The sequence below is a fragment of the Mercenaria mercenaria genome, chromosome 14 (genome assembly GCF_021730395.1).
Source record: "Mercenaria mercenaria strain notata chromosome 14, MADL_Memer_1, whole genome shotgun sequence".
In the NCBI taxonomy this organism is placed as follows: Eukaryota; Metazoa; Mollusca; class Bivalvia; order Venerida; family Veneridae; genus Mercenaria; species Mercenaria mercenaria.
Genome location: NC_069374.1, coordinates 56,628,886 through 56,654,152, shown reverse-complemented (window position 1 = coordinate 56,654,152; position 25,267 = coordinate 56,628,886). Strand labels below are relative to the sequence as shown.

The 25,267-nt window shown below is 34.8% G+C and overlaps 1 protein-coding gene across 2 annotated transcripts in view; it reads left to right on the top strand.

Moving 5' to 3' along the window:
- LOC123527894 (plexin-2-like) overlaps positions 1–25,267 on the top strand; it is a 180,167-nt gene that overhangs the window by 64,821 nt on the left and 90,079 nt on the right. For both annotated transcript variants that reach the window (XM_053523577.1, XM_053523578.1), the window contains 2 exons: positions 9,036–9,132; positions 25,015–25,111. In XM_053523577.1, the coding sequence (XP_053379552.1) occupies positions 9,036–9,132; positions 25,015–25,111 (194 nt within the window). The remainder of the gene's footprint in view (positions 1–9,035; positions 9,133–25,014; positions 25,112–25,267) is intronic.

The window sequence follows — 25,267 nt, the reverse complement described above, 5'->3', positions numbered from 1 at the left end:
TATGATGGACAAAACGTGTTAATATATTATTTAAATTTAAGTAAGACGACCCTCATAGCACTGTATAACTTGTGTATATCTATTGTAGTCGCTATATTCTACAGTAACTAAGACCTTATTTTTAAGTTATGTTTATTGTATTTAAGTATGCATGGCGAGAAACTGTGTACAGTTTGTGTCAACAGAATGTTCTCCTTCTTCTTCTTCTCTAAGTTCGAAAGCCCGCTTAGGGTGTAGAATTCTTTCACGTGAGGAAGCTATCCAACACTATCATATGTAACGGAATCTCGTTTGTTCTAGCTGAGTACCTTTCATGCCTGAAATAGACAACAAGAGGGGCGCCTGTAGTGATTGTATACTATAACAATGCAAAAGGCCGTTATATGAACTATACGCAAGTCTATTAAGAAACAAACAAACAAAAAACAACTAAAAGACAAACTATTTATGTTGGTATTACAATTAAAACAGAAAGAAAAAAGAAATGAATTAGATAGTATAAATTTTCGATGAAAGCATGTTTTAGATCCTTTACATTAGTTTAATTGTAAATTTTATAGTGTGTTCGTAATTTTTGTGCATGATATATTTATAAATACTGTTTAAACTAAAAAACAAACTATTTATGTTGGTATTAAAATTAAGCGTTCGTTGATTTTGCTCCACAGCACAGTGCATACTATGACGTTCAATCTTTGAAAGAGTTATTTGAAAAAGATTCGATCGTAATTCTTTTTCTTTCAAAGCAGATAGGCATTTATGAAATAATTTGATCATTTTATATTTTTATTCGCATCTTTTACAATATTAGTATGTCTGCAATGGATATTTTTAACATTATATAATTATATTCATTTTTACTTAACGATTTTAGGTATGCTTTACAATTAACGTTTTCAATATAATTTCTTTCCGGCGAGATATGACCTTTTCGTGTTGATTGGCCGTAAAACTTAACTCAATTACTCACTCACTCACAATTAAGCGTTCTTCTTTAATTGTGATCTTCCTTTGCATAATAACTAGGTTGTTCGGGAACTTGGATACCACAGTAAAAAAACGAGTATGCGCTGATTCACTTTACAATTTTATTCTCTAGCGTAGCGATTCTCTGAAATTACAAACAATTATACATATAATAAAAAGTATATCTAAATCACAGGTAAAAACATATATTCAGCAATATATTCAAAGCGACAGTTACATTTCTTCCGCAAATATCTCTAATTAAATTTCTTAAACACGCTAGATAGTATTCAAGTGCAAATATTTAATAAGCAACCTTTTAAAATAAAACACTCAATTTCAATTCGATAAATCTTACCGATTTTTGATCTTTACCAAGTTTTACATCAAGTTCCTGAATTGAAATATCTGTTTGCGCTAACGGAAGCGACGTTCAAAACAATAACAACAGAAAATGATGACGTCGACGTCAATGGTTGAACGTCGCGTAAAAGCACGTTAGAAAAGGCGGTAAAGACGTAAATTCAAATTAGAAATGTAATACGTTTCTAAAAGTCCTCGCCGTGAAATTTCCAGATTTCATAACAGAATTCAAATTTATCATAAACATGTATGTTACAAATTAATGTAGTATAATTAACAGTCTTGAAAATTATGTTTTTCGAATAAATACCCTAGCACAGTCCTTTGACTTGAAACCGCACTACTTTCATTTAAATGCTGAAATTTATCCTATTTCGAATATTTACAAGTATATTTCTTTTATAATATCAGTGTCACTTCTGAGAAAGTGTCTACATAACTTCATATAAAAACGCTGGCTGATAAAATTCTAGTTTCAATACAACACTAACAAATTGCCCGGATTGTTCGTACACAGATCATTCGTGCTTTTGTTTGTTTTTACAATTCTTCCCAATGGCCATTTTCCTCTTGGGGTACTTTCATCAAACTAGCACAATATCACCTACACGTAAATCTGTGGTCTTTCTTTGCCATTTTTGTCTCTGTTGTGTAGCTGGTAAGTATTCTCGTATCCATCTTCTCCAGAAAACGTTTGAGAGATATTGCACCTGTTTCCACCATCGTTTTACATATGTGTCATTCTTATTATATATTCCCCTTGGAATACTACTGTTAGACTTCATTAGAAGTAGCATAGTTGGTGTAAGGGCAGACATGTCTTCAGGATCATCGCTAACCTTGGTTATTGGTCTATAGTTCAGAATTCTTTCAGTTTCTGTCATCAGCGTAATTAATTGTTCATCTGTCAGCAATTGTTGCCTGACCAACGCTTTTAAAATTGTTCGTGTGGAACGAATCTTCCTTTCCCAGGCTCCTCCTCTATGACTCGCTTGAGGCGGGTTAAAGTGCCATTCTATTTCCTTTTCTGTCATATATTTCCCTATTACTGAAGAATTCCATTCTTGTATCGACGATCGCCACCTACAAGATTTGTGCCATTGTCACTATACACCTTCTTTGGATATCCTCTGCGACAGGTAAAGCGTTGAAATGCTGTGACGAAGGAGTTAGTTGTCAAACTATGACAGACCTCCAGGTGTACCGCTCTAGTTGAAAGACAGGTGAAAAGGCAGCCATATCTTTTCACATGTGTGCTACCTTCTTTTACAATCAGTGGACCAAAGTAATCTATTCCAACATAAGAGAAAGGGGGTTCATCTGGTGTCGTCTGCTCTTCAAGAAGAGGCGCCATCTGTTGTTGTAGCAGGGGGGAGTGTTGTCGTCTGCACACTATGCAACTTCTCACTACACCTTTTACAGTATTCAGTCCTCGTACTATCCAGTACTTTTCACGCGAGATTGCAAGTACCTGTTGTTTTCCTGCATGACCATTATTCTCATGAATATGTCGAATGATTAATTTTGTTATAGTGTGCTTGCTTGGAAGTATAATGGGGCATTTACTCGGGTTTCGAGATTGTATACGTCCTTGTACTCGGATTAGTGTGTCACATATTTTGGGGTTTAGAGATGCAATGCTGCTATCAGTTCTGACTGGCTTGTATTGTTTCAAGTTGTTCATCTCATTTGCGAATGTTTCCTGTTGTACATATATCAATAATTCATGTTCCGCTTTCTGGATTTCCGCTAATGTTAAGTTTCCTTCTTCCATGTCAAGTTCGTGATTTAAGTATTTCTGTCTGCAAAATACCTTGTATCTAAGTAACCACGCGACTGCTTTTCTAAGTTTAGTCCAACTTGAGTTGCGATCAATGATATCATCTAGACTTCTATTAGTCATTGTGACTTCTCTCTTCACTTCTGTATCATCGTCGGTTACTTTCGATGCAAGCTGATTCTGTGGCCACTGAGTATGATCTTTTCTTAGAAAATCTGGTCCATTTAGCTAAATATGTAAATTCTTAGTGTCATTTGCATGTATGCCTCTTGAAGCTATATCTGCAGTATTTGACTTTGTGTCAATATGGCGCCACTGGTCTGGTGAGGTTGTATTATGAATAATGCTGAGTCTATTGCCAACAAATGTCTTGAACCGTTTTGATAGGTTCTTTATGTATCCTAATACAATCATGGAATCAGTCCAGAAGGTAACTTGATCAATCTTTATATCTAGTTCATCGGACAACATCGCATAAATACGGCAAGCGACAACAGCTCCGGATAACTCAAGACGTGGTATAGACATCTGTTTGATCGGGGCTAAACGAGATTTTCCTATGACTAGAGAACATGTTACATTGTCATAGGTATCAACAAACCGAAGGTAAGCACAGGCTCCATAGGCGGTTTCGGATCCATCACTAAATATATGCAGTTCCGTAGATTTAACACAGTCACTTGGTCGGAAACAGCGGTTTACAGACACATTCTCCAGACAAGGTAAGGTTGATAACCAGGTATGCCATTCATTGTTGATGCTTTGTGGTACATGTATCTGGTCATCCCAGCCGACCTTCAGTCTGCACAGGCTCTGTATTATAGCTTTAGCTTGAAGTGTTACGGGCGAAACGAGTCCCAGTGGGTCGTATATTGAACTTACAACTGATAGAATGCCGCGTCTCGTGAGTGGCTTATCAGACATCTTGACTTTAATCTGGATTCTGTCGTCGTTAACATTCCATTGCACACCAAGTGCTCGATTACATGGTAAAGTATCGTCTAGACTTAGATTGACGACAGATGGTGCGAGTTCAGATTCTGGAATAGTGTTCAGTACAGCCCTACTGTTACTTAACCACTTCGTAAGTCGGAATCCGCCTAACTTCATTAGTGTTTGCAGATCTGTAGCCAGCTTGATAGCTTTATCATCCGTTTCTACAGACTTCAGACAATCATCGACATAGAAATCTCGTTCTACTGTAGAAACCACTTCCTTCTCAAATAAACGGGCATTGTCGGTTGCAGTACGCTTTAAGGTATATGCTGCACATATGATGGGTGATGATGTAGCTCCAAACAAATGTACCTTCATACGGTAGCACTTTGGCTGCTGTGTGATGTCACCACCAGGTCACCATAGAAATCTTAAAGCATCACAGTCTTCTTCCGTAACACACACCTGGTGAAACATTGCTTCAATATCTGCGGCTAGAGCTACCGTCTCTTTCCTAAATCGTATGAGAACTCCTACTAGACTGTTCATTAAGTCCGGTCCTTGCAGCAATTGGCTGTTCAGTGAAATGCCGTGGTATTTAGCAGCACAATCGAAAACTACACGTACTTTGCCTGGCTTGTTCACATTTGTTACTGGGTGGTGTGGTAAGTACCATGTACGTCCAGAAATATTTTCAAGGCCATCTTTCACCTCTTCTGCATATCCCTTCTCAATATAATCATTCAGAAATGATGTATACATTTTATGTAATTCCGGGTCACGTGACAGTTTACGTTTCAATTGTTGTAGGCGTACTTGTGCAGGAGCTATGTTGTTCGACAAGGATGCATTCTCCCTCCTCCATGGTAAACCAATTTTGTAGTGACCATCTTCATGAGTAAGAGATGATTCCATAATCTGCAGAGCATGTTTGTCTTCAACAGACATAGAGTCCTTTTCATTCAATGATCTATCATTAAATTCTGTATGCCGCATTCTTTCCAGTTGTTGTTGCAGTAACACGTCTCTGGATTGTCCAAAGTGGACATTTACGGTATTAGGTGCACAAGTGTCTTGAACTGGACCACGTACTGCCCATCCTAACCGTGATCGCACAGCGTACGGTTGATCACTGTTTCCAGAACGCACTTCGAGTGGAAAATGTGCAGCTGGAGAATCTGTACCGATCAGTAGCATAACATTGTTTGTGTCAATTTGTGGTATGTCTATATCTAATAAGTAGGGCAATTTCTTTAAGTCAACATTTACTGCTGCGGATCTTGTTCAGATTGGAAGCTCCTTCACTGACCACACCTTGGAAAGTATCACTTCTTCATTTCTGTTTTCGTCCACCGCCATTACAGTAAGATCTATTTCTATTACCTTGGCAACAACGGCACTTTCTTTCATTTCTTCTCTGATCAGTAGTACTGTGTGTGGTCAATGTAGTTACATCTTTTACGGGCTTTTCACCGTGCGGTTTACCAGAAGTTGACTTCGCTGTTCGATTTTCTTTAATGAGATCGATTCCATACATTGAACTGGCAACACGTGATTTCTCATCAACGAATTTCACTAAGTCGGTAAAATGTACTTCCCTGCCAGATTCGTTAATTACATGTGCTATATCAACCCATTTCACTCTCAGATGCATAGGCAAGCGTTTCACAATTCGCCTCAAGATTCAGAGTTATCTACATCCGAATTATATCCTGGTTCACACCTTTGCATTTCTAATGCCAATTTTGATAGTTTGTCTGTATCAGATGCTGCTATCTGTGGACCGTATACCAATTTTTCAATATATGTTCTAGCGATCACATGCGGCCTTCCATAACGTGAGAACAAGATGTCACGTGCGCGCCTGTATCCTTCACCGGGTTCCAACAAAACACAATCTTCAATACAACACTTTGCTTCACCGTAACAGTACTGTATTAAATAGCTCAACTTAAGTCTATCATAAGTAATTTTACTTCCGATATTAGTTTCGAAGTTTTTGACGAACTTACAATATTCAGTTGGCTTGCCGCTAAATGTCAGTAATTCCGGTTTCGGAAGATTGAACCCTTCCTGAAGTGTAGATGCAAGTTTCTGGAACGCTGTATCTATTGTAGAAACACTAACCTCAGAGTTCATATTGTTTATAGAATGCGCACTCTTAGCCTCATCTTGATTATGCCCGTGATCACGTGCACTGCTACACATATCATTATAGTTTATATTCCTTCCGGTAGAAGACGTACTTGCTGTCGTATGGGTTTTAGTCAGAAGAATACAATCACTGTCTGTACCTGTCACATTTCCAGTAACGGAAGTTGTTCCACCGGAAGTAGTAAATGTTGTACTGTTGTCTGAGACTGGACTTCTAAGTTCAACCCATTCTCTTCCTGTACAGCTTGTTGCCATACTGATTCTTCTAATTGCGCTTCTTCAAGTTCAGACTGTTGATCTAGTAATTGCTGTTTCATTTGTATTTCTACGCGTGCGCGCTCTAGCTCTTGCTTTTTATTTAACATTTTAATTATATGTTCCGCAATTAAACGTTTAGCTTTCGCGCTTCTTACTCTGGAGCGCGAGGACACTGTTGAAGATGAACTAACATGGCTGACTGAAGAACAGGCGTCATTATTATCATCAGGCATTTTCTCAGAAGAAATCCACTGTGAAAATCTTTCCCGGAATTCAACAAAGTTCTTATAACAGCTTTCATAGTTCATTTCTAATTTAGATACAACTTCAGACTATGAGCACACATCCAAACACCGTAAATGAGCAGCTTTAAATTGTTCAAATCGCTCACACATTTTACTGTTTAAAGTTTTGACAGTTTCTTCATTGTCGTGCGAGATCATGTGTCGTTCTACTTCATTGTATAATTTCGTCATCTGTGACAACTGGGCTGTGCGCGCACGTTTTGCGCTGTCAAATACCTCGTGCGTCTGAATAGATTCATTTCCGGTAGCCATCGTCTTCGTGTACACAACATACACCGCAAAATCGAGAATTGTTCGGGAACTTGGATACCACAGTAAAAAAACGAGTATGCGCTGATTCACTTTACAATTTTATTCTCTAGCGTAGCGATTCTCTGAAATTACAAACAATTATACATATAATAAAAAGTATATTTAAATCACAGGTAAAAACATATATTCAGCAATATATTCAAAGCGACAGTTACATTTCTTACGCAAATATCTCTAATTAAATTTCTTAAACACGCTAAATAGTATTCAAGTGCAAATATTTAATAAGCAACCTTTTAAAATAAAACACTCAATTTCAATTCGATAAATCTTACCGATTTTTGATCTTTACCAAGTTTTACATCAAGTTCCTGAATCGAATATATGTTTGCGCTAACGGAAGCGACGTTCAAAACAATAACAACAGAAAATGATGACGTCGACGTCAATGGTTGGACGTCGCATAAAAGCACGTTAGAAAAGGCGGTAAAGACGTAAATTCAAATTAGAAATGTAATACGTTTCTAATATAGGTATACGTTTTAAATGGGTTAGATTAATCTCGTATTTAGAAAATATATACCAAGTGCATTTACAGTAAAATCTTTGACAACATTTGCCAATATCGTTGTAAAATTACTAATGGACATTTGCAATGGTCATGCTAATGATCTTTCTAAAGACAACTGAGTGTGATCAAAAAATAAAGTAAGTAATCCTTAAATAATAGTTGTCAAAGATTACTTATACAACTAGTACTAGTGTACTGTTCCAAGTAGACACATATTTAAGATATTTCCTAGGCTTAGGAATATGTTGAGACTTTGCTTCAACCAATATTCTTCTTAATGTCATATATGATTTACACACATTCTGTATATAAAAATTATAAGCAATAGATTGCACGTGTAAATAGAAATATACATATTCATATCAGATAGAATCATATATTTAAATTTAACTTCTAATAATTTTTTCGCAAAAAGTAATTAAGGAGCGTTCTAGAAACCATGTACATTGCTAGGACACTCAGACAGATCAGGCCGATTTAACTAACAGTGGTCGCCGATTCATCATTTGGGAATAACATAAAGTTTATTTAACAGGCATTTATTTACACGGTTTATTGTATATAATGCTACTGATTATTTATTACTGGGTACACAAAAAAGATTCTTCCGTTTCCCAATTTTGCGATGCAAGATATGCATAATCTCTATCATAATACACGTTAGAATTCAATTATACTGTGGTATGTCTTTCAAACGTTTGGAGACATGGAACTGATAATTACTCTCCAGAAATAAAAAAAAGGTCAGGGCTGGTACATGTATCCCTCAATTTGATTGACAGCTTATCAAAATATTGATCAGCACACGAAGTTTCTTTGCCAGACAAATAAAACTACATAAACACAACACTAATAAGTCCTCAAGTAATCTGACACGAAGCCTTAAGATAGGGACGTATTTTAAATGGCGAATCCTGAAACGACGAAAAGAAAAATTGAAATTCCACGATGAGTGTAAATTTATAACAGTTAGAACAGAATTTAACCCTGAATGTTTTATTTGATTTTACTGCAGCATGCCGTGTAAGCTTTTCGGAAACTTTCCTTTTTTAATTTCAATAGCATCTCTGGCAAATAGTCCCACCTAACAAACCGTTGATTAATGTATTGTCCCCATTTATAACTGAATTATAGCGGAAAAAAACTTAAATAACTGTCAAATAGTTGTCAAATACATGTATATTGTGGAACAACGGTAAAAACTGATATTTAAATGAACTGACGTATCGCTAAGTTTTAATCTTACAGTTAGTTTGTTGTACCTTTTAACTGGTGTCATACAGGTGCATGGACAAATACGTGGTAGGATTATTATTTATGTTATTAAATGATCTCTAGTACTATATCTACTTATCGCTGTTATTAGGGATTTCATCAAGAAGAATACTGATATATTTAAAAGCGTCTTCAGTTCTAACCTGTGATTAATAATGTAGTGATTTTTTTCCAGGAATCCTAATGGTTAAAGTCATTGTTCAATTCCGGATGGATGGTTTTCCAGAATTCCGTGGATATTTTAACATCTACCAATGCAACTCCATTGACAGGTAACATACAGATGTTATATGTATGTATAAGTGTCAGCATACAAAATGAATTTTATAATTCAGGAATAAAAACAAAATTACTGAAGATACCGTCTGAAGAAGAAATCCTAGAATATTTTGGGTAGATTTCTTATATTTACTTCAAACAAAAATTGTGTATTTCTGATAAAGATGTATACATTTGTTTATGTTATATTCCTCTGGAAAATTCTGCCGTGTATCGTAATGTTAATTCTTTACTGTACGAATTCGATGTTTTTAGGAAAATCTAAATAATGACATCCGAAGGTATAATGAGCTTGGCTCCGTATATCTCGTAGGTGATCTTAACTCGCACGTGCGATCAACTCGACTACGTGCATGACATAAATTTGAACCGCTACTTAGATTTATCACAATTGGATTATAATGCCTCAATTTTACCTTCCCGAAAAAAAAATGTGATACACAATTAAATAACTTCGGTTCACGGTTGTTAGATCTTTGCAAAGAAAACAATCTCGTTATTGTCAATAGTAGGCTAGAGCATGAATATTACACATATCACGAGATTTACAGAAATAAGCCCGTAGCAAGTACACCAAAACGTAAAAAGAAAATTTTACTCGAGCCTCAATCGGGGCGTTAAATTCTTCATGTGAGGTAGCCATCCAGCTGGCTTACGGAAGGTCGGTGGTTCTACCCAGGTGCCCGCTCGTGGTGAAATAATGCACGGAAGGGCACCTGGGGTCTCCCTGCACCATTAAAGCTGGAAAGTCGCCATATGACCTATCATGTGTCAGTGCGACGTTAAATAAAAAAATAATAAATCATTGCGTTTCAATGAAAAACGAAAATTTTTGTCTTGCAAATCTGATGAAAATAATTAAGATTTAAAAAAACCCAACAAATTATGCTAAAATTAAAAGACGTGTAAGGTGGAATTTCAAAATAAAGGGAAAAGCAAGTTGTCAAAATTAAGTAAATTATTTCGACGTAAGTTTTGAAAATATTTAAATAAATTTAAAAAATCAAACACTGTAAATACTGAAGTGGATAATAAGAGCTTTGTTTGGCACTTTTCTGATGTTTTTAATAATGGAGAAGATTTTTTTCGGGTATTTATAGCCATGATGACGAAGACAATACGTTTAACATTGTACAACTGGATACAAAAACTACTATAAAAGAAGTGCAACAAACTATTTCCAAAATTAAAGCGCTATAAAAATTGTGATTTTGATAAAAATGTTACAGATTTTTTCATTAATTCAAACACATTCATATCTCAATATCTTTGTCTCATCTTTAATCATATATATCGTCTATTTGATTCACGTGTGTATCCTGGAGTTTGAACAAAATGTGTTATAGTACCTATATACAAAAAGGGAGATAAAAATGATCCTTCCAATTATCGGGGAATTATACTTGTTAATGAAATAGGTAAATAATTTTATTATTTTCATTGCTTTTAAGAAATCATATAAATAAATGGCGTGAATCGGAGCATATTATGATTGATTCTCAAGTTGGTTTACGTGATAACCATACTACGACTGACGCTATATTTCTATTTCATACAGTTATTCAAAAAGTATTAGCCAATAAATCCAAACGTCTATTGACTACCAGGGGGCTTTTGATACCGTTTATCATGATGCATTGTGGAACAAGTTAACTCAGACTAGAATAAGCTTTAAAATGATCAACATGATCAAGTTTATTTATAGTAAAGTTCAGTTTTGTGTCAAGCTACCAAATAGTGTGCCCCTTTCGGATGTTTTCGATGTAGCTATTTCATATAAACAAGGGCAGCCACTCTCACCTTTTTTGTTCTATTCATTAATGACACTGTAGAAAACAGAGATTTAAATCTTTGAACTGTTAAAGATCTAGATCTCTTATCTATATATTGAATACTTTTTGCAGATGACATTGTTTTGTTCACCACTGATACTGTAAGCCTTCAAGCGCAAATCGATTGTATATGATATGTTATCATTATTCCATATAATGGGATTTAAATATAGATATCCACAAAGCAAACGTTTGTATTTTTGAAAGACACAAGCACTTCCACAATGGTAACTTTTTTTATCAACGGAGAACAATTTGACGTTGTTGATAGTTTCACATACCTTGTAGCTAAATATTCATATACTGGAGATTTGAATCACGCCATAAAAAGTCTTCATGACCAAACATTAAGAGCATATCATAACTTAATGATATTATTTGATAAAGTACATCTAGATGTAAATACAAGAAACCGCTTATTGGATACAATGACTGTTCCCATTCTGTTACACGGTTCCGAAATTTGGATTGCCTACAACCCAAATGATATTGATAAATTGCATTTATGATTTTGCAAGTATGTATTAGGAGTTACATTGCAAACTTCAAATGTTGCTGTATTTGAAGAAGTTGGAAGATTTCCCCTATCTGTCATCTGTAAGTGAATATTTTATCATCTACCAATGTAAATCTATTGACAAGTAACATACAGTTATATATATAAGTGTCAGCATATAAAATGACTTTTAGAAGTAAAAACAAAATTTCTGAAGATCCCTTCTGAGGTTGAAATTCTAGAATATTTTGAGTAGTTTTCTTATATTTACATTTTAATAGTAACGTCATATTTAATGTATAAATATCTTGTCAAAGCTATATTAGAGAGCAATTTTGTTGTTTTGTTTAAAACAAATCTTAAAATCCGTTGTTCATTCGAATAATGATTCTGTATTTGAAACATTTAGTAAAATCTATAGAAACTTTGGTTGTTGATACGTTGTTGAAACAAAGAACACACTATGCCTCGCCATAATTCTTATATAGTTACAGAGCAATCAATTGCATCATTTGTTGCATATGTTTTATTATTACGTAATTTGAAGTGCTTTAATTTTGAAAATTAATGTATTGTTCCCATATTTAATAGCTATCTTTTTGATTCGTTGAAAGTATTTTCTTTTCCCGCTTACTCCATCTTATACGTACACAATGCACGCAGGCTAGACAAGACGACAGAGCTATTTTTCTTTTATGAAGGACTTTTATATATCAGCTTCAAGGTATGTCAAAAATCTTGAATTCACGTACTAAATCTATAAATTTTGTCGGGTAAACTATGACAACTCTGAAAGACATATATTTCTTATACAAAATAAACTGTTTTTTGCTTAAGGTATTTCATTAGATGAGTTAAAATGGTAAATTATCCTGAATGAACAGTTATACCATAGCACCGTCCAAAAAGTAACAACACAACACGAAGTATTAAAATCTATCATTTTGTTCTTCATTGTCATTATTCATTTTATTTTTCGACAACCCAAGTACGACATGCTGTGGGCGACTCACCATACCTAACTCTCCAAATAACTATCCGATACTAGACTTTATAATATCAAACTAAAACCTCAAACCGAAAACAATACTCTCCTAATCAATTCTAATTATAGGTAACAAATTGGTTTTCCTACATAGTATATATTGTCCTTATCAAAGGCTATTCAGTTTTGAATACGCTGCGCCAACAGAAAGGCGAAAATACAAACTTTTATACAAAGTTTTTTTATTATTATTTAAAAGGAGGACATTGCATGTACATGTATAGTCTTACTATGTTACAAAGTATTTGACATCAATTATCAAATTTTAATTCTTTCATCGTAACCGAATATCAGAAATAGCACGACAATAACGGAATATAATAGTGCAGTTCATGAACTATACAACAGAAGAGATGTCTTTAAATCACAAAGTGCAAGGGCAATGATATGAAGGGTATATTTATAAACGAAGACCTTACTAGGGAAAGAGCGAAATTACCCTCCCATGCTAGACAAGTTGTTCAAAAAAGCCTAGCTGATAGTGCTAGGTCCCATGAAGGAATCATTTTGATCAAAGCAAATCGCAAATCGAAGAACGCTCGTCGGATCCATAGGGAAAGCGACCTCGAATATTTCGTTGAAACTGGAAGTTCTGAAGTATGAGGTTCTTCTGGCACATGAATGGAATTAAAGATGATTAATACTGTATTTTATGACACGCAATGTAGATTCTCCAAATATTCAGAGCGACTTTTTCAAGATGAACCTTTTTCATCTTGACTAGAAGTGCCGCGCAGTATTAAGACATTTTTGATATTTAGCAGAATGTAAATAAACAATCGGAAGCTGGCCAGGTCGCACAGGGAAAATGTGGATGTAAATATGATCACTTTATAGTGATACATTTGTCGGTTCGAATCTTCCATTCGTACATTTTTTTAATTCGAACTACATATCTTGTTTAAACTTGTTTTTCTCAAGTTCTTAATTTATTAGTTAATCCTTATTTTCGTATAAAACCGACAAAATCTTCAATTTTATTGCCACGATAATGGTCCGGAATAAGATTTTTATTTTCCCAAAAACATGCCAGTATATTTCGAAAGTTATAGTGATCACTACGAGTAAATGTAATGAATTAAAATGTTCTAATGTTTCAATTATACGGTTCTGGGAATCGAAAAAAAGTGTCGGAATATGTCTTTGGTTATTCTTGTTTTTACATTAATACTGTGAGATACCTATTGTGAATATATACCTTCGATAAAGTTTAGTCTCAGTGCCTGTGTAACATGTGACTAGCCCATATAGTGATCAGTTGTTACTTATTAGACATTTTCGTTGTAAATGGAAATGTATAAAACTACGTAACTGTATTTGTATTTCGATCAATTTCGAGGTTCTTTTTTACACTGGAAAGCACCTATTTTGAACAATCTGACTGAAGTACTTGATCTTCTAAACAAAGGTCTGAAGATGACCCATTCATATTAATCTTTCTGTATATTTGGATTTCCGATATTGCTATTTTCATTTTCGCAAATCTGTCTTTATTTGACCAAATCAGATGACTCGTTTCAGCAAGCATTTAGTTGAACCATCAAAATAGCGTCGAGTGTCAAAGGATGAGAAAAATGTGCCGTCAATCTGGGGTTTGAACCCTGGACCCCTCGCTTACAGGGCGAGTGCTCTACCGACTGAGCTAACTGGCTGCCAGACACCTATAGTGACCAAGTCCGTATCATGACATATGATTCCTCCCTAAACACGAGGGCGCAGTCATAATGTGGTTGTCATAAGATCTGTAAACGTGTAAAACCCAGGCTAAATATAGATCTTTTAAACTTCTACTTCCACTTTCAAAATATTAAAAGCAAGCCTCTGATTGGCTAGCGAAATGGTAGTCAGAACGAGGCTATCAATAGCACGTCTTCAGATCCAAAGCGTAGCGTTAATTGGAGATGTACTTTAGTCAGATTGTTATTTTGAATAGCAATAAATCTAAAGATTTCTTTTTCTGCTGGACTTAAAGTCGCACCGACACAATTATAGGACTTTCCAGCTTGTATAGTGAAGGAAGACCCGAGGTCCCCCTGGCACCCGGGTAGAACCACCGACCTTCCTTAAACCAGATGGATGAACTCTTCACATAAAGAATTAAACGCCCCGAGTGAGGCTTGAACCCACATCGGTGAGGAGCAAATGATTTGAAGCCAGCAACGTTAACCTTTTGGCACCGGAGGTCCCTATAATTCTAAAGAATCATTCAGCCAGTTTACATACAAGGCACAAACACACACTACGATAAGCAAGATCAGGTCTTCCTTTCGTTTTCTAATGACTGTGATACTTAGTATAATATGTAAATTGTCGTTGCATAGAGCAGGGAGGTATGTGTCCACATGATGTTGATGAGTTTTTATAGTAAGTTTTATTCTAATTGGATGAAAACTGTTAAAGGAGCTGATAGCGACAGTTATTGTGTAGCTGGATTACTTCCACACATGAAGAGTTCAACGTCCTGAGAAAGACTCCAACCCACACCAGTGAGTGAGGAGAAAGTGATTTGAAGCCAGCTTCTTAACCTACGAAAGACCCTTGGTGACATTTCATCTTCATTATTTCACGCTTTTTGCTTCATGATTTCTGCTTCCTGATTTCACGATTTCCACTTCATTAATTCTCGAATTAATGATCTCACGAATTCACGATTTCACGACAGAACATCACGATTTCGCGATTCCCGAATTCACGATTTCGCGACAAAACTTCGCGATTTCGCGATTTCTACTTCACGAATTCACGATTTCACAATTTCCACTTCACGAATTCACGATTTCACGAATTCACGTTTTCACCATTAAACTTCACGATTTCACGATTTCACAAGTAAATTTCACGATTTCACGAATTCATGATTTCCACTTCAAGAATTCACGATTTCTCGATTTCACGATTTCATAATTATACTTTTCGCGACTTTGTTAGTCACATGACTAATGTATGACGTAGAAAAACGCGGGTAATATTCGCTACATGTAAGATGGCGTGTTATATATTTGTACAACCAGGTTTAGGTATTGAAAGTGGAAACTGGCCAAACAATGCCTCAACTGATGAGGAAATAGACTTACAAACAATACTTTTAGAATGCATTATTGCTTTAAATGTGAAATTGTTCCGGTCCCTGTTTTCGGTTTTAGAAAGCTCCCCATCTTTGTTCTATTAAATGAAAAGCGATGCATCTTATTCACATGTAAGCTGTTGCCACCTGCTGTGTAAATGGTATGCAAACTGAGCTAATTAAGAGTACGGCCTTACCACGAGGGCCGTTTAAAACGTAAAAAAGCGGCTTAAACGTTTTACTACGTTACAGGCGCGGAAAGGATATACATACAAAATATAAATTCAATCCATGCAAGCATTCTCTTTAAAATGAACGGAAACCATGGACGTCTATGGACGGAAAGACGGATTCCAAAATAACGGAACGACGGACGGACAACTGCAAGGCTTAATGCTCCATCACCATAAATGACGGGGGCATAATAAACATACTTATATATTTTGGAATTGTCTAAAACAGTAAAGTTACTTGGGCATCTTTTTTTGTTCATACATGTTTTAGTGTTGAAAGTACCAAACCGTGTCTTGTTACAAGCACCAATATCCCTCCCCAACCTCCACACAGACGTATGCAGGAGTATAAACTCACTCTCTGTAACCCAGACCATTCATTACGTTTACACTTCATTGAATGGAGAGTAACGGAATAGATTGGCCAAATGGAAATAGTGAAATTAAGAAATCATGAAATCAAGAAATCATGAAATCAAGAAATCGTAAAATCAAGAAATTGTGAAATTGTGAAATCATGAAATTGTGAAATCGTGAAGTTTTTTCGTGAAATCGAGAAATCGAGAAATCAAGAAATCGTGAAATCGTGAAATCAAGAAATCGTGAAGTTGTTTCGTGAATTCATGAAATCAGGAAGCAGAAAACGTGAATTCATGAAGTGGAAATCCTGAAATAATTAAGTTGAAATGTCACCACGGGTCTTTCGTATTAACCAAATTATTGTGTATTACTGTGTAGACGGTTAGGAACAAAAGAAGAAAATACATGCCAGATTAGATGTATGTGTATTGTTCAATGGGCAACATAATTATTACATGAGAAGGGACTAATATCTTATTGAAGGTAGTAAGATATTTTTGCTGGAATTAAAGCTGATTACAACAGTACTGTCTGTTTTCTATACTGAGTATGTGGAATATGGAACAGAATAGATACTTCAAGTTATTACGAGCGAAGTGAACTTGTGTTTTGTTTAGAATTTCTAGGATAACCTTTCACTGGAGCCAGATTAGTCCGGTAGAACTTGAACTAAACCTTACAATAGGGTATATACAAGTTTTTTTGCAGTTTCCTGTTCTTTAGGCTTCATTAAATGAGAATCCACCGGATGACATCTTTTCATCTTTGAGGTAATTCTTTTATTTAAGAAAATTCATATTAGCTGCTATCGTCAAATGTCAATGCTATTAACCTTGAAAAATATATGAGAATCTTTGTAGTAGGGTTTTTGCAAGGTTTTATTGCTTTATGTTGTTCATTAGATGGAGCATACACACTATCAAAGTACTTTCGCTCGCAGAGCCTTGGGCATTTTTCTATTTATAGAAATCCAATATGGTGTCCATCAGAATCACATGATAGCGTATATTTTATATTGTATTTCATTTGATTATTTAGTAACTGATAAAGGTGTTGTTGTATTTGCAATATCATATTCTTGGATATAATAAGCACTTAAAGTAAAATTAGTGAGAGAAAAGAAACACAATTAATATGTCACAAACAGATAGGTACAGCAAAATCAGCAGCAACAACAACAACAATAACAATTTTTCTAAACTTGAAAATGAAAAAAAATGGGAACAGAAAAGCGCAATTTGAATAGGCTAGTTAACAAGAAACTTTGTTTAATCATGTAAACTCATGTTTTGACCTGTTGTTACATCCGTAACGGACACACACACACACACACACACACACACACACACACACACACACATATATATATATATATATATATATATATATATATATATATATACGTACGTTACCAAATTCAAATTTACAGTGAACTTGCATTACACAGAATTAAAAAATCACCGATGCCGCTTAGTGATGTTACGATCACTAGGAGAAATGTCAAGAAAAATAACGAGAAAATTAACATTCACTTGTCCGTCCCTACCTAGTAAAATTGAAATGGTTATACGGTATGTCTGCAACATGAAGCAGTGTTTCCCAAATGATAAATGCTGTATTAAATCATCCCCCTTAATGTATTTTACAAAATCAAATTGAACCTAGTCCATGTATCCACAGTAACGGGAATTCAAAATTTAAGCACCCAGTAATTCTCACGTTCTTCTTTCAAAGAATAATCTAAATCTGGAAAGCCCTCCTCAGACATGTACAGTTCAGCTCGAATCTATCTGCAAACTGACTGGCCACTGTTCCTATTAATAAAGCTGTCTGTGTCTTATTTAACTGTTCCAGTATACACATTTTTACATATATAATACTGGAGACTCGCTGCATCTAAAGAGATAACTTTTGATAGCTGCCATAATATTTTCGGCTTCGTAATATTATTAGTTACGATTAGAAAGAGTTTTGCAATTTCAGTAATACGAAACAATATCACTATTTCATAATATAGATTATAGTCAATAAGTTAAGAAAGTCACTTTTGAAAATGAGAGATTATATCGTGGAAGGAGTAAAACCTTAAATTTACTAGATTGCATGTATGTTGAAATTTAGAAAATATTATAAGTAATTTTTTAGACATTTTCAAATTATATAGTATTGCATGGGTGTAGGGTAAATATGTTTCTGCCAAACTTTAAATTTGCTAGTGGATAGAAAAATAGCTTTGTTTCATATTATGGACCATAATTGCTGAATTCAGACTCAAATTTCCTGCATTTTAAGGAAAAAGGAATATAACTCAAGATACCGGGGTAAGCTATTTTATTTCAAGTTCATCTTTGAGGTTATCATCTTGAAGTAAAACAATTATTACGTTATTCACATTTGTATCGTTTGAATATGATCATTTGATGTACAAACTTACTGAGAGGGCACAGCAAGAACTGAATTGTGTAAACATTGTGTATGATGATAATTTAACCTTTGTCCTATACATATCTCTCATTATTTTAATCAGTTTAATCAAGGAATGACAAGTCCTTATATTCCTCCTGCTCTAAAGGAGCATCATGTTGACAGATACAGTTATTCAACAGAAGGCGACATCTTATTACAGTAAATCTCGCTTATAAGGAACAGCTTGGTACCTCTAAAAATTGTTCCTTATAACCGAGGTTCCTTATATCCGTATAGCGAACTTATTCCTTGTAACCGAGATTTATATAAGAACACAATTTGTATAGCGAACACTATTTGACTGACGTTTGAAAAGGGCTCCGGGTCGACCATGAATCTTTATGTGAGAAAGTTGTGAGTCTAGTACCGGTCCTTTCCTAGAGAGATGGTAAGGTAAACTGACTGCGTGTATATGGCTGAAATAATGTTGAAACACGGCGTTTAAACCTAAACTAAGCCAAAATGTACGTCGGTCAGAATGACGTGATTTGTGTTTATTTTTGTCGGCTATTTCTATCTTCTTTTTTAGAGAGCACCACATTATGATTATAAGATATGTTGCAGCCCTTACCTTGCTCGACAGCATGTTATGTGAATAGGCATCAATACTAATATAAAATAAATGTTCAAATAATTAATACAAAAATGTCAAATTAGACTATCAATTAAAATTTAAAAGTAGGGTGTTTATGACATACAGTGCATTACGACTAGACAACGGCGCCATACATACGGACTAAAGTGTAAATTATACCTATAGTTTTGCTATTGTCCATTTTACATGTAGCACCTGCTATAATTTTTACAATTGAAAATTTGGTAAACTGGACTGTTTGCCATTGTTAATCACGCGTAACTAACACATTTATTTAGGATAGTATGACATGACCCTGTCCGCGACTGATTTTCGTTCACTATTGTAAACATGAAATACCTAATACATGTAGCTCTCAAACATAATCTCGAGTAAATATAAGTTAATGATGATATTATTTATTTTCTTTTTATCATATCCGTGAAATAACAAACTAAAGATCATAGAAATGAAATAATATGTGTTTATTCATGTGCATAAAAGCGCATGAAAGTGCCGACGTTACTCTGACGTCATCAGCGATTCTCCTGTTTATTTCCAGTTTTCAATAATTTTTATTCTTTATGTCTGTTCGCTATAACCGAGGGGTTTTCTATTGAATTTCGTACTTTGGGACTAGAAAAAGTGTTCCTTATAACCGAGTGTTCCTTATAACCGAATTCCCTGTAACCGAGGATTTTTACATTGAATAAAGAAGGAATTAGATCGGGAAATTGAAAACTGTTCCTTATAACCTAGTGTTTCTTATATCCGAGTTCCTTATAAGTGATGTTTACTGTAATTAGTTATTATTAATTAATTATTAATTAATTATTATCAAATAATGATTTCAACTCGACCTCGTACATTTTAACTTTTATTGAAATTATATGCTGGGAGTACTTCACCAGTTTCCTGCCATTTAATATGATTCATGCTTATTTCACATGATCAAAATTAGTCTGTTAAGTTGTTGTAATGACCAATATATTCATGTTTTCAGACTTAATAGTGTGCAAGTAGTCCTACGTGTAAAGGGTATATCACAGTACAATTTTGATAAAAATATTACGTAACATTTCTTGGACATGCCACTTGTTTATATTGACTTAAGCAAAAACTTTACTGAAAAAGGAATGTCTCATATAAATATGTATTAGAAAAAGCCTATATATTTAGAGTTCATACACGCATCTAGCATGTAGCAAATATATAGTTGGTGAAGTTTTGATGCGCTTTCATAACTGCTTAGTGTTATCACGTTTTAATTTATTTTATCAGGAAAATAAAAGGTAACAAATCGTGTTATGTATGTTACACGGTTAATTATTGCGGAAAGCATTGACATTTTCAATTTACTAGTAATTTACATAGTAAAATATAATATAAAAAGGAGCATAAGAAAATGACATTTTCCCACATGATGGCAAGATGTCATCCGAAAGTTTCTTGATGAATATAAATGACAGAAAACTGCAATTAAACCTTGTATATACCCTACTGCAAGGTTCGGTCTCTTTTCTCTGTTATTCCATTGGACTATTATGACATTTATATTTCAAACTGATCATGGGTTGGTGGGCGGGGGTGGGGGAGGGGACAGCAGAATATTTCAAATGCTGTAAGATTTAATGAGAGCAAAGCTAGCAAAATGTCTAATTGGATTATGGAATAAACTTATTGAAATATATTTTCGTTATAATTAAGACCAAGTAGTTTATATCAGGTTTAATGTTGGAATCGGAATACATTTATTTACTTTTCTGTCAGGTTCGTCCCTGATTTTCTAATGGTCATCGCTTTTTAATTAGATATGAATAGTTCAGTAGCTCCAAGTCAACTTAGAAATACGGTTGTGACTAACATTTCACAACGGGTGACAGAACTTCAGAGCGAAAATCAGAGTTTGGTCGGAAGAGGAGGCAGATATATTCTACCATTGTGGAATGTTTTAAACATTTTCAATACTAGTATTAAATACAACGATAAGCAAGATCTGAGGGTGGTCAATTTCAGCTCTACCATTACTTTGAGATTTAGTATTAATATTAACTGATGGTATGCTATAAGTTGTTATCTTGAGAAAACCCCAAACTTCTGACCGAAGTATATAATACATGTACGTATTTGTATACATACACATTTACGTCGAAACGGTAGTACATAAATATTTGCGCTATCTAAACATACATTACGTAAAAAGGTAAAGAATTGATTGTTTACGACTATATGTGAGAGAACATTCTTACGGACATTTTTCCGCAACGAAGCGCAGTGTATGCAAATTTCATAACGCTTAAGCCAACCATGACGGTAACCTACATGATACGATGCATTCACATCCTCAACTAAAGGATATCTCAGCACCGCATTGAAGGAGACCCGCATATGGCTGACATTTTCACAACCATATTTTACAGGACATCAAAGAAAATCAGGGGCGATGCTGTAAGATAGTAAATAAATACACCATCATTTAACTATTAATATATGTATTACTAGTCTTGTTTCAGTGATAATGCAAACAAAAATCGGGAAGTTTATTTTAAAACCTCATAAGACATTTTTTTTCTCATTCGCTATCAATAAATATTACACTATTTAGCATATCCTACGGCCTCCAACTCAAGATAAGTTTGCAATATGAATAACATAATCATACTACAATGAATATTCAACAAAAATACGTTTGCTTAGTTCGTAATAACTACAAGTGTTCTACTCTGTTCCTTTTGCGACGCATTAAGTATGAAAGACAGTATTGTTATAATTTGGTTTTTGTTCAAGCAAGGATATCCACATATGTATTGCTTCTCATGCATTAACGATGTTGCCCATTTTTTGCCTAACCATCTACACCGTAAGACGTTCTTAATGAGCATAATAGACCTTTCTAACGTAAATGTAATTACGAAACGGAATACTGAATCCGTAAAATTTTAGGCTAATTTGTGGTCTATGGGAGACAATTTCATCTAATAGTAATGCAATAGTACATGTATCTCCCTTAGACCATTATTTGCAAATAACATTGACGGATTCAGTAATCCGTTTCCGATTTACGTTTACGTTAGAAATGTCTAATATGCCTTTTATCAATTAATTCATTTTTGTTTGTATATGATACTGTTTACAGGAGAGGAAAAATTTTGGTTTACAAAGGCCCACAAATGGCCTACAATGGCCTCTCGAAATTGTAAAACTTGTTCTATGAAAATGAATGTTTCGAAAGCAAAGTTTAGTTTTCTATTTTTGTAAATTAAGGGGAAATGAGTCTGGGCCAATTCTACCAACCAAAAGCTCCTCTTATTTGCTTATGATCGTCCCCTCATTATAGAATCTGAACAGAACTTCTACCAGTTGTGTTTTTATTCCAAGAGTGTCGAAGACCCGTGAGGCATACGGTATCCGTCGTCCGTCCTTCACCGTGAATAACTGTCGTTTTAAGCTTCCTTGAAGTTCTTAATCAAATCGAATAAAACTTGATATAAATAAAAGATATCAAGAGAGCATATCTCTTCTTTCTAGACAACAACGAATAAGATATCATTAGTTTATATTATCACCAAGTCTCAAAGTCATGGTACATCTAAGTTAGAACCGCTTCGGTAGCCTAGTGGTAGATCGTCCACTTCCAGTGTGGGAGTTAGTGGGTTCCATCCCTGACCGCGTTATACCAAAGACGTAAAAACGGTACTAGCAGCTTCCTTGCCTGGCGCTCAGCATTTAGAGGATATAACTAGAACTGATAGGCCCAATGTTATTAATGTGACTGGGCAGGGTATCATGTCACGTAACTATGGCATGCTATTTCAGTGAGGCATCACTATAAAGTTGGGCATTGAGCTCACTGCTACAAGTAGATACTGTCGTTTATATGACTGAAAAACGGTTGATGTTGACACTGAACTCGAACACACACACATAGCTAAGTTAGATCACCCTACGAAGAACTGATCTTGCTGATAGTAAGTTTGATTTGTGCGCCAGACATTTTAACACGAACTTTTCTGTTTCGACTGTATGTAAACTGGATGAATTATTTGTGAAAATTATTGCTATTTAAAATATGTTCTTCCAGTGTTTTGAGAAAACCCCTCAAATTTGGTCGAAATACTTATACATTTACTTAGTCGTGTACATTTCCATTTATGCCAAAAAAGTATGTAACACTTACTGATAATGTGCCAATACATAAGAGTTTTGAATACATGATATCAGGGTAAAATAAACACGGTACTGAATTATTTAAACATACATGTGTCCTAGCGTCCGAGGAATCAACGGAACATTATAAGTAGTTCTATGCCTATGTGTATGCGTTCACATACAAGAATTGAATCTTGATTATTTGAACAAGTAAGTTTATATGCGCCCTAGTATGTAATGCAATGTTTCCCTTGTGTCTATGCGTACGAACTAGAGTACCAGCAGGTATTAAATTATTTTTTGAATGTGTTAATATATTTTGCATGCTTGTGTGCGTTGTATTGTTTGCCCATTTACTGCAATTAATCTTAAAAAACAGTCTGTAATTATGGCTGTATAATTTATGTTTGTTTGTTTGTTTGTTTTGGGTTTAACGCCGTTTTTCAACAGTATTTCAGTCATGTAACGGCGGGCAGTTAACCTAACCAGTGTTCCTGGATTCTGTACCAGTACATACCTGTTCTCCGCAAGTAACTGCCAACTTACCCACATGAATCAGAGGTGGAGGACTAATGATTTCAGACACAATGTCGTTTATCAAATAGTCACAGAGAACATACGCCCCGCCCGAGGATCGAACTCACTCTTATTGACATTACCGTTCTTTTGATTGAAAAGGATGTTCCCTCTCCGAAGTATACAGACCTGACTGTTATACTCAGACTAGTGTTTGATCGCAGACGTTGAGGTTTGCTCCTCGGCCATAGATGAAGAGAGATTTAAGTTAAAATAGGAGACAAAGATATTACAGGAAAGAAAACATACGATATATTACATTAATAATGACATATCAACAGTAAGAATTATATAGATTTATCCAATAGGGAACCATTGCTTAGTAACCATATTTATGTCAGTCAATCATACAGTTTTTAATTTTAACTGAAAAGTGAAAATCATTAAAAGAGTGTTTTGAAACAGCCATTATATCAGGAAGAAAATAAAAGAAGACCTCTTTTATTTCGATGTTTTCTCTAAACCTCCCCCATACCCATCCCTTGGTGACTTCAATGACACATGTACTGCAGATCTGATGGTTCAATGGCATATTCACTAAAGACTTGATGACTTCAAAGACACATGCACTATAAGTATATACGTAGGCGCGATTTTATTTTTAGAAAATACAACACGTACAGTCATGTTTCAGTAAGATATATTGCATTCACCACAGTCTATTTTGTCTGGTTTGATTCAACAAAGACTAAAAAACATCTTTTTTTCTATTCTAACAAAAGATGAAAAAACACCTTCAAGTTCAGGGGCCAAATATCTTGAGATACCTATAGCTAACGGAATGAGTCTGAAATACAGCAGAAAAATGTAACATTTTCATTTATACCGTATTGGGCGACCTGGCATTTTCCACTATTTCTGTTTTGTTCTATTTAAATTCAGAGACGCACAACTATGGGTGCCACTGTTTCTAAAACAAAACCACGTTGCGGGAATATTGTAACTGATGGAAAAATAAATGAACGAATAGTACTACAGGACATATCAAAAACGACAAACATAACGCACCAGTATGAACAAATAGATAGTCAAGTTTTAAAATTTGGTCAATCTTGTACAACCATTTTCCCTATATTGCAGGTGCAGTGAATGTACAAATACAGCTTGGAAGTGTAAATGGTGTCAATACACTAACCAGTCAATGTGTATTGATAGTGACGAAAGCTGCAACCCGAGTGTACGTTAACACATCTCCTTTTAATTTCATAAGCCAGCACCACGTTCTTTTATTTATAAGATCGAAGGACACCTTTCTGTTTATATTTGAAAAAAGAAAATTACAGTTTAGTACAGAATGCGTTAAAAACTTTTGAATGTTTTATTTACTTAACTG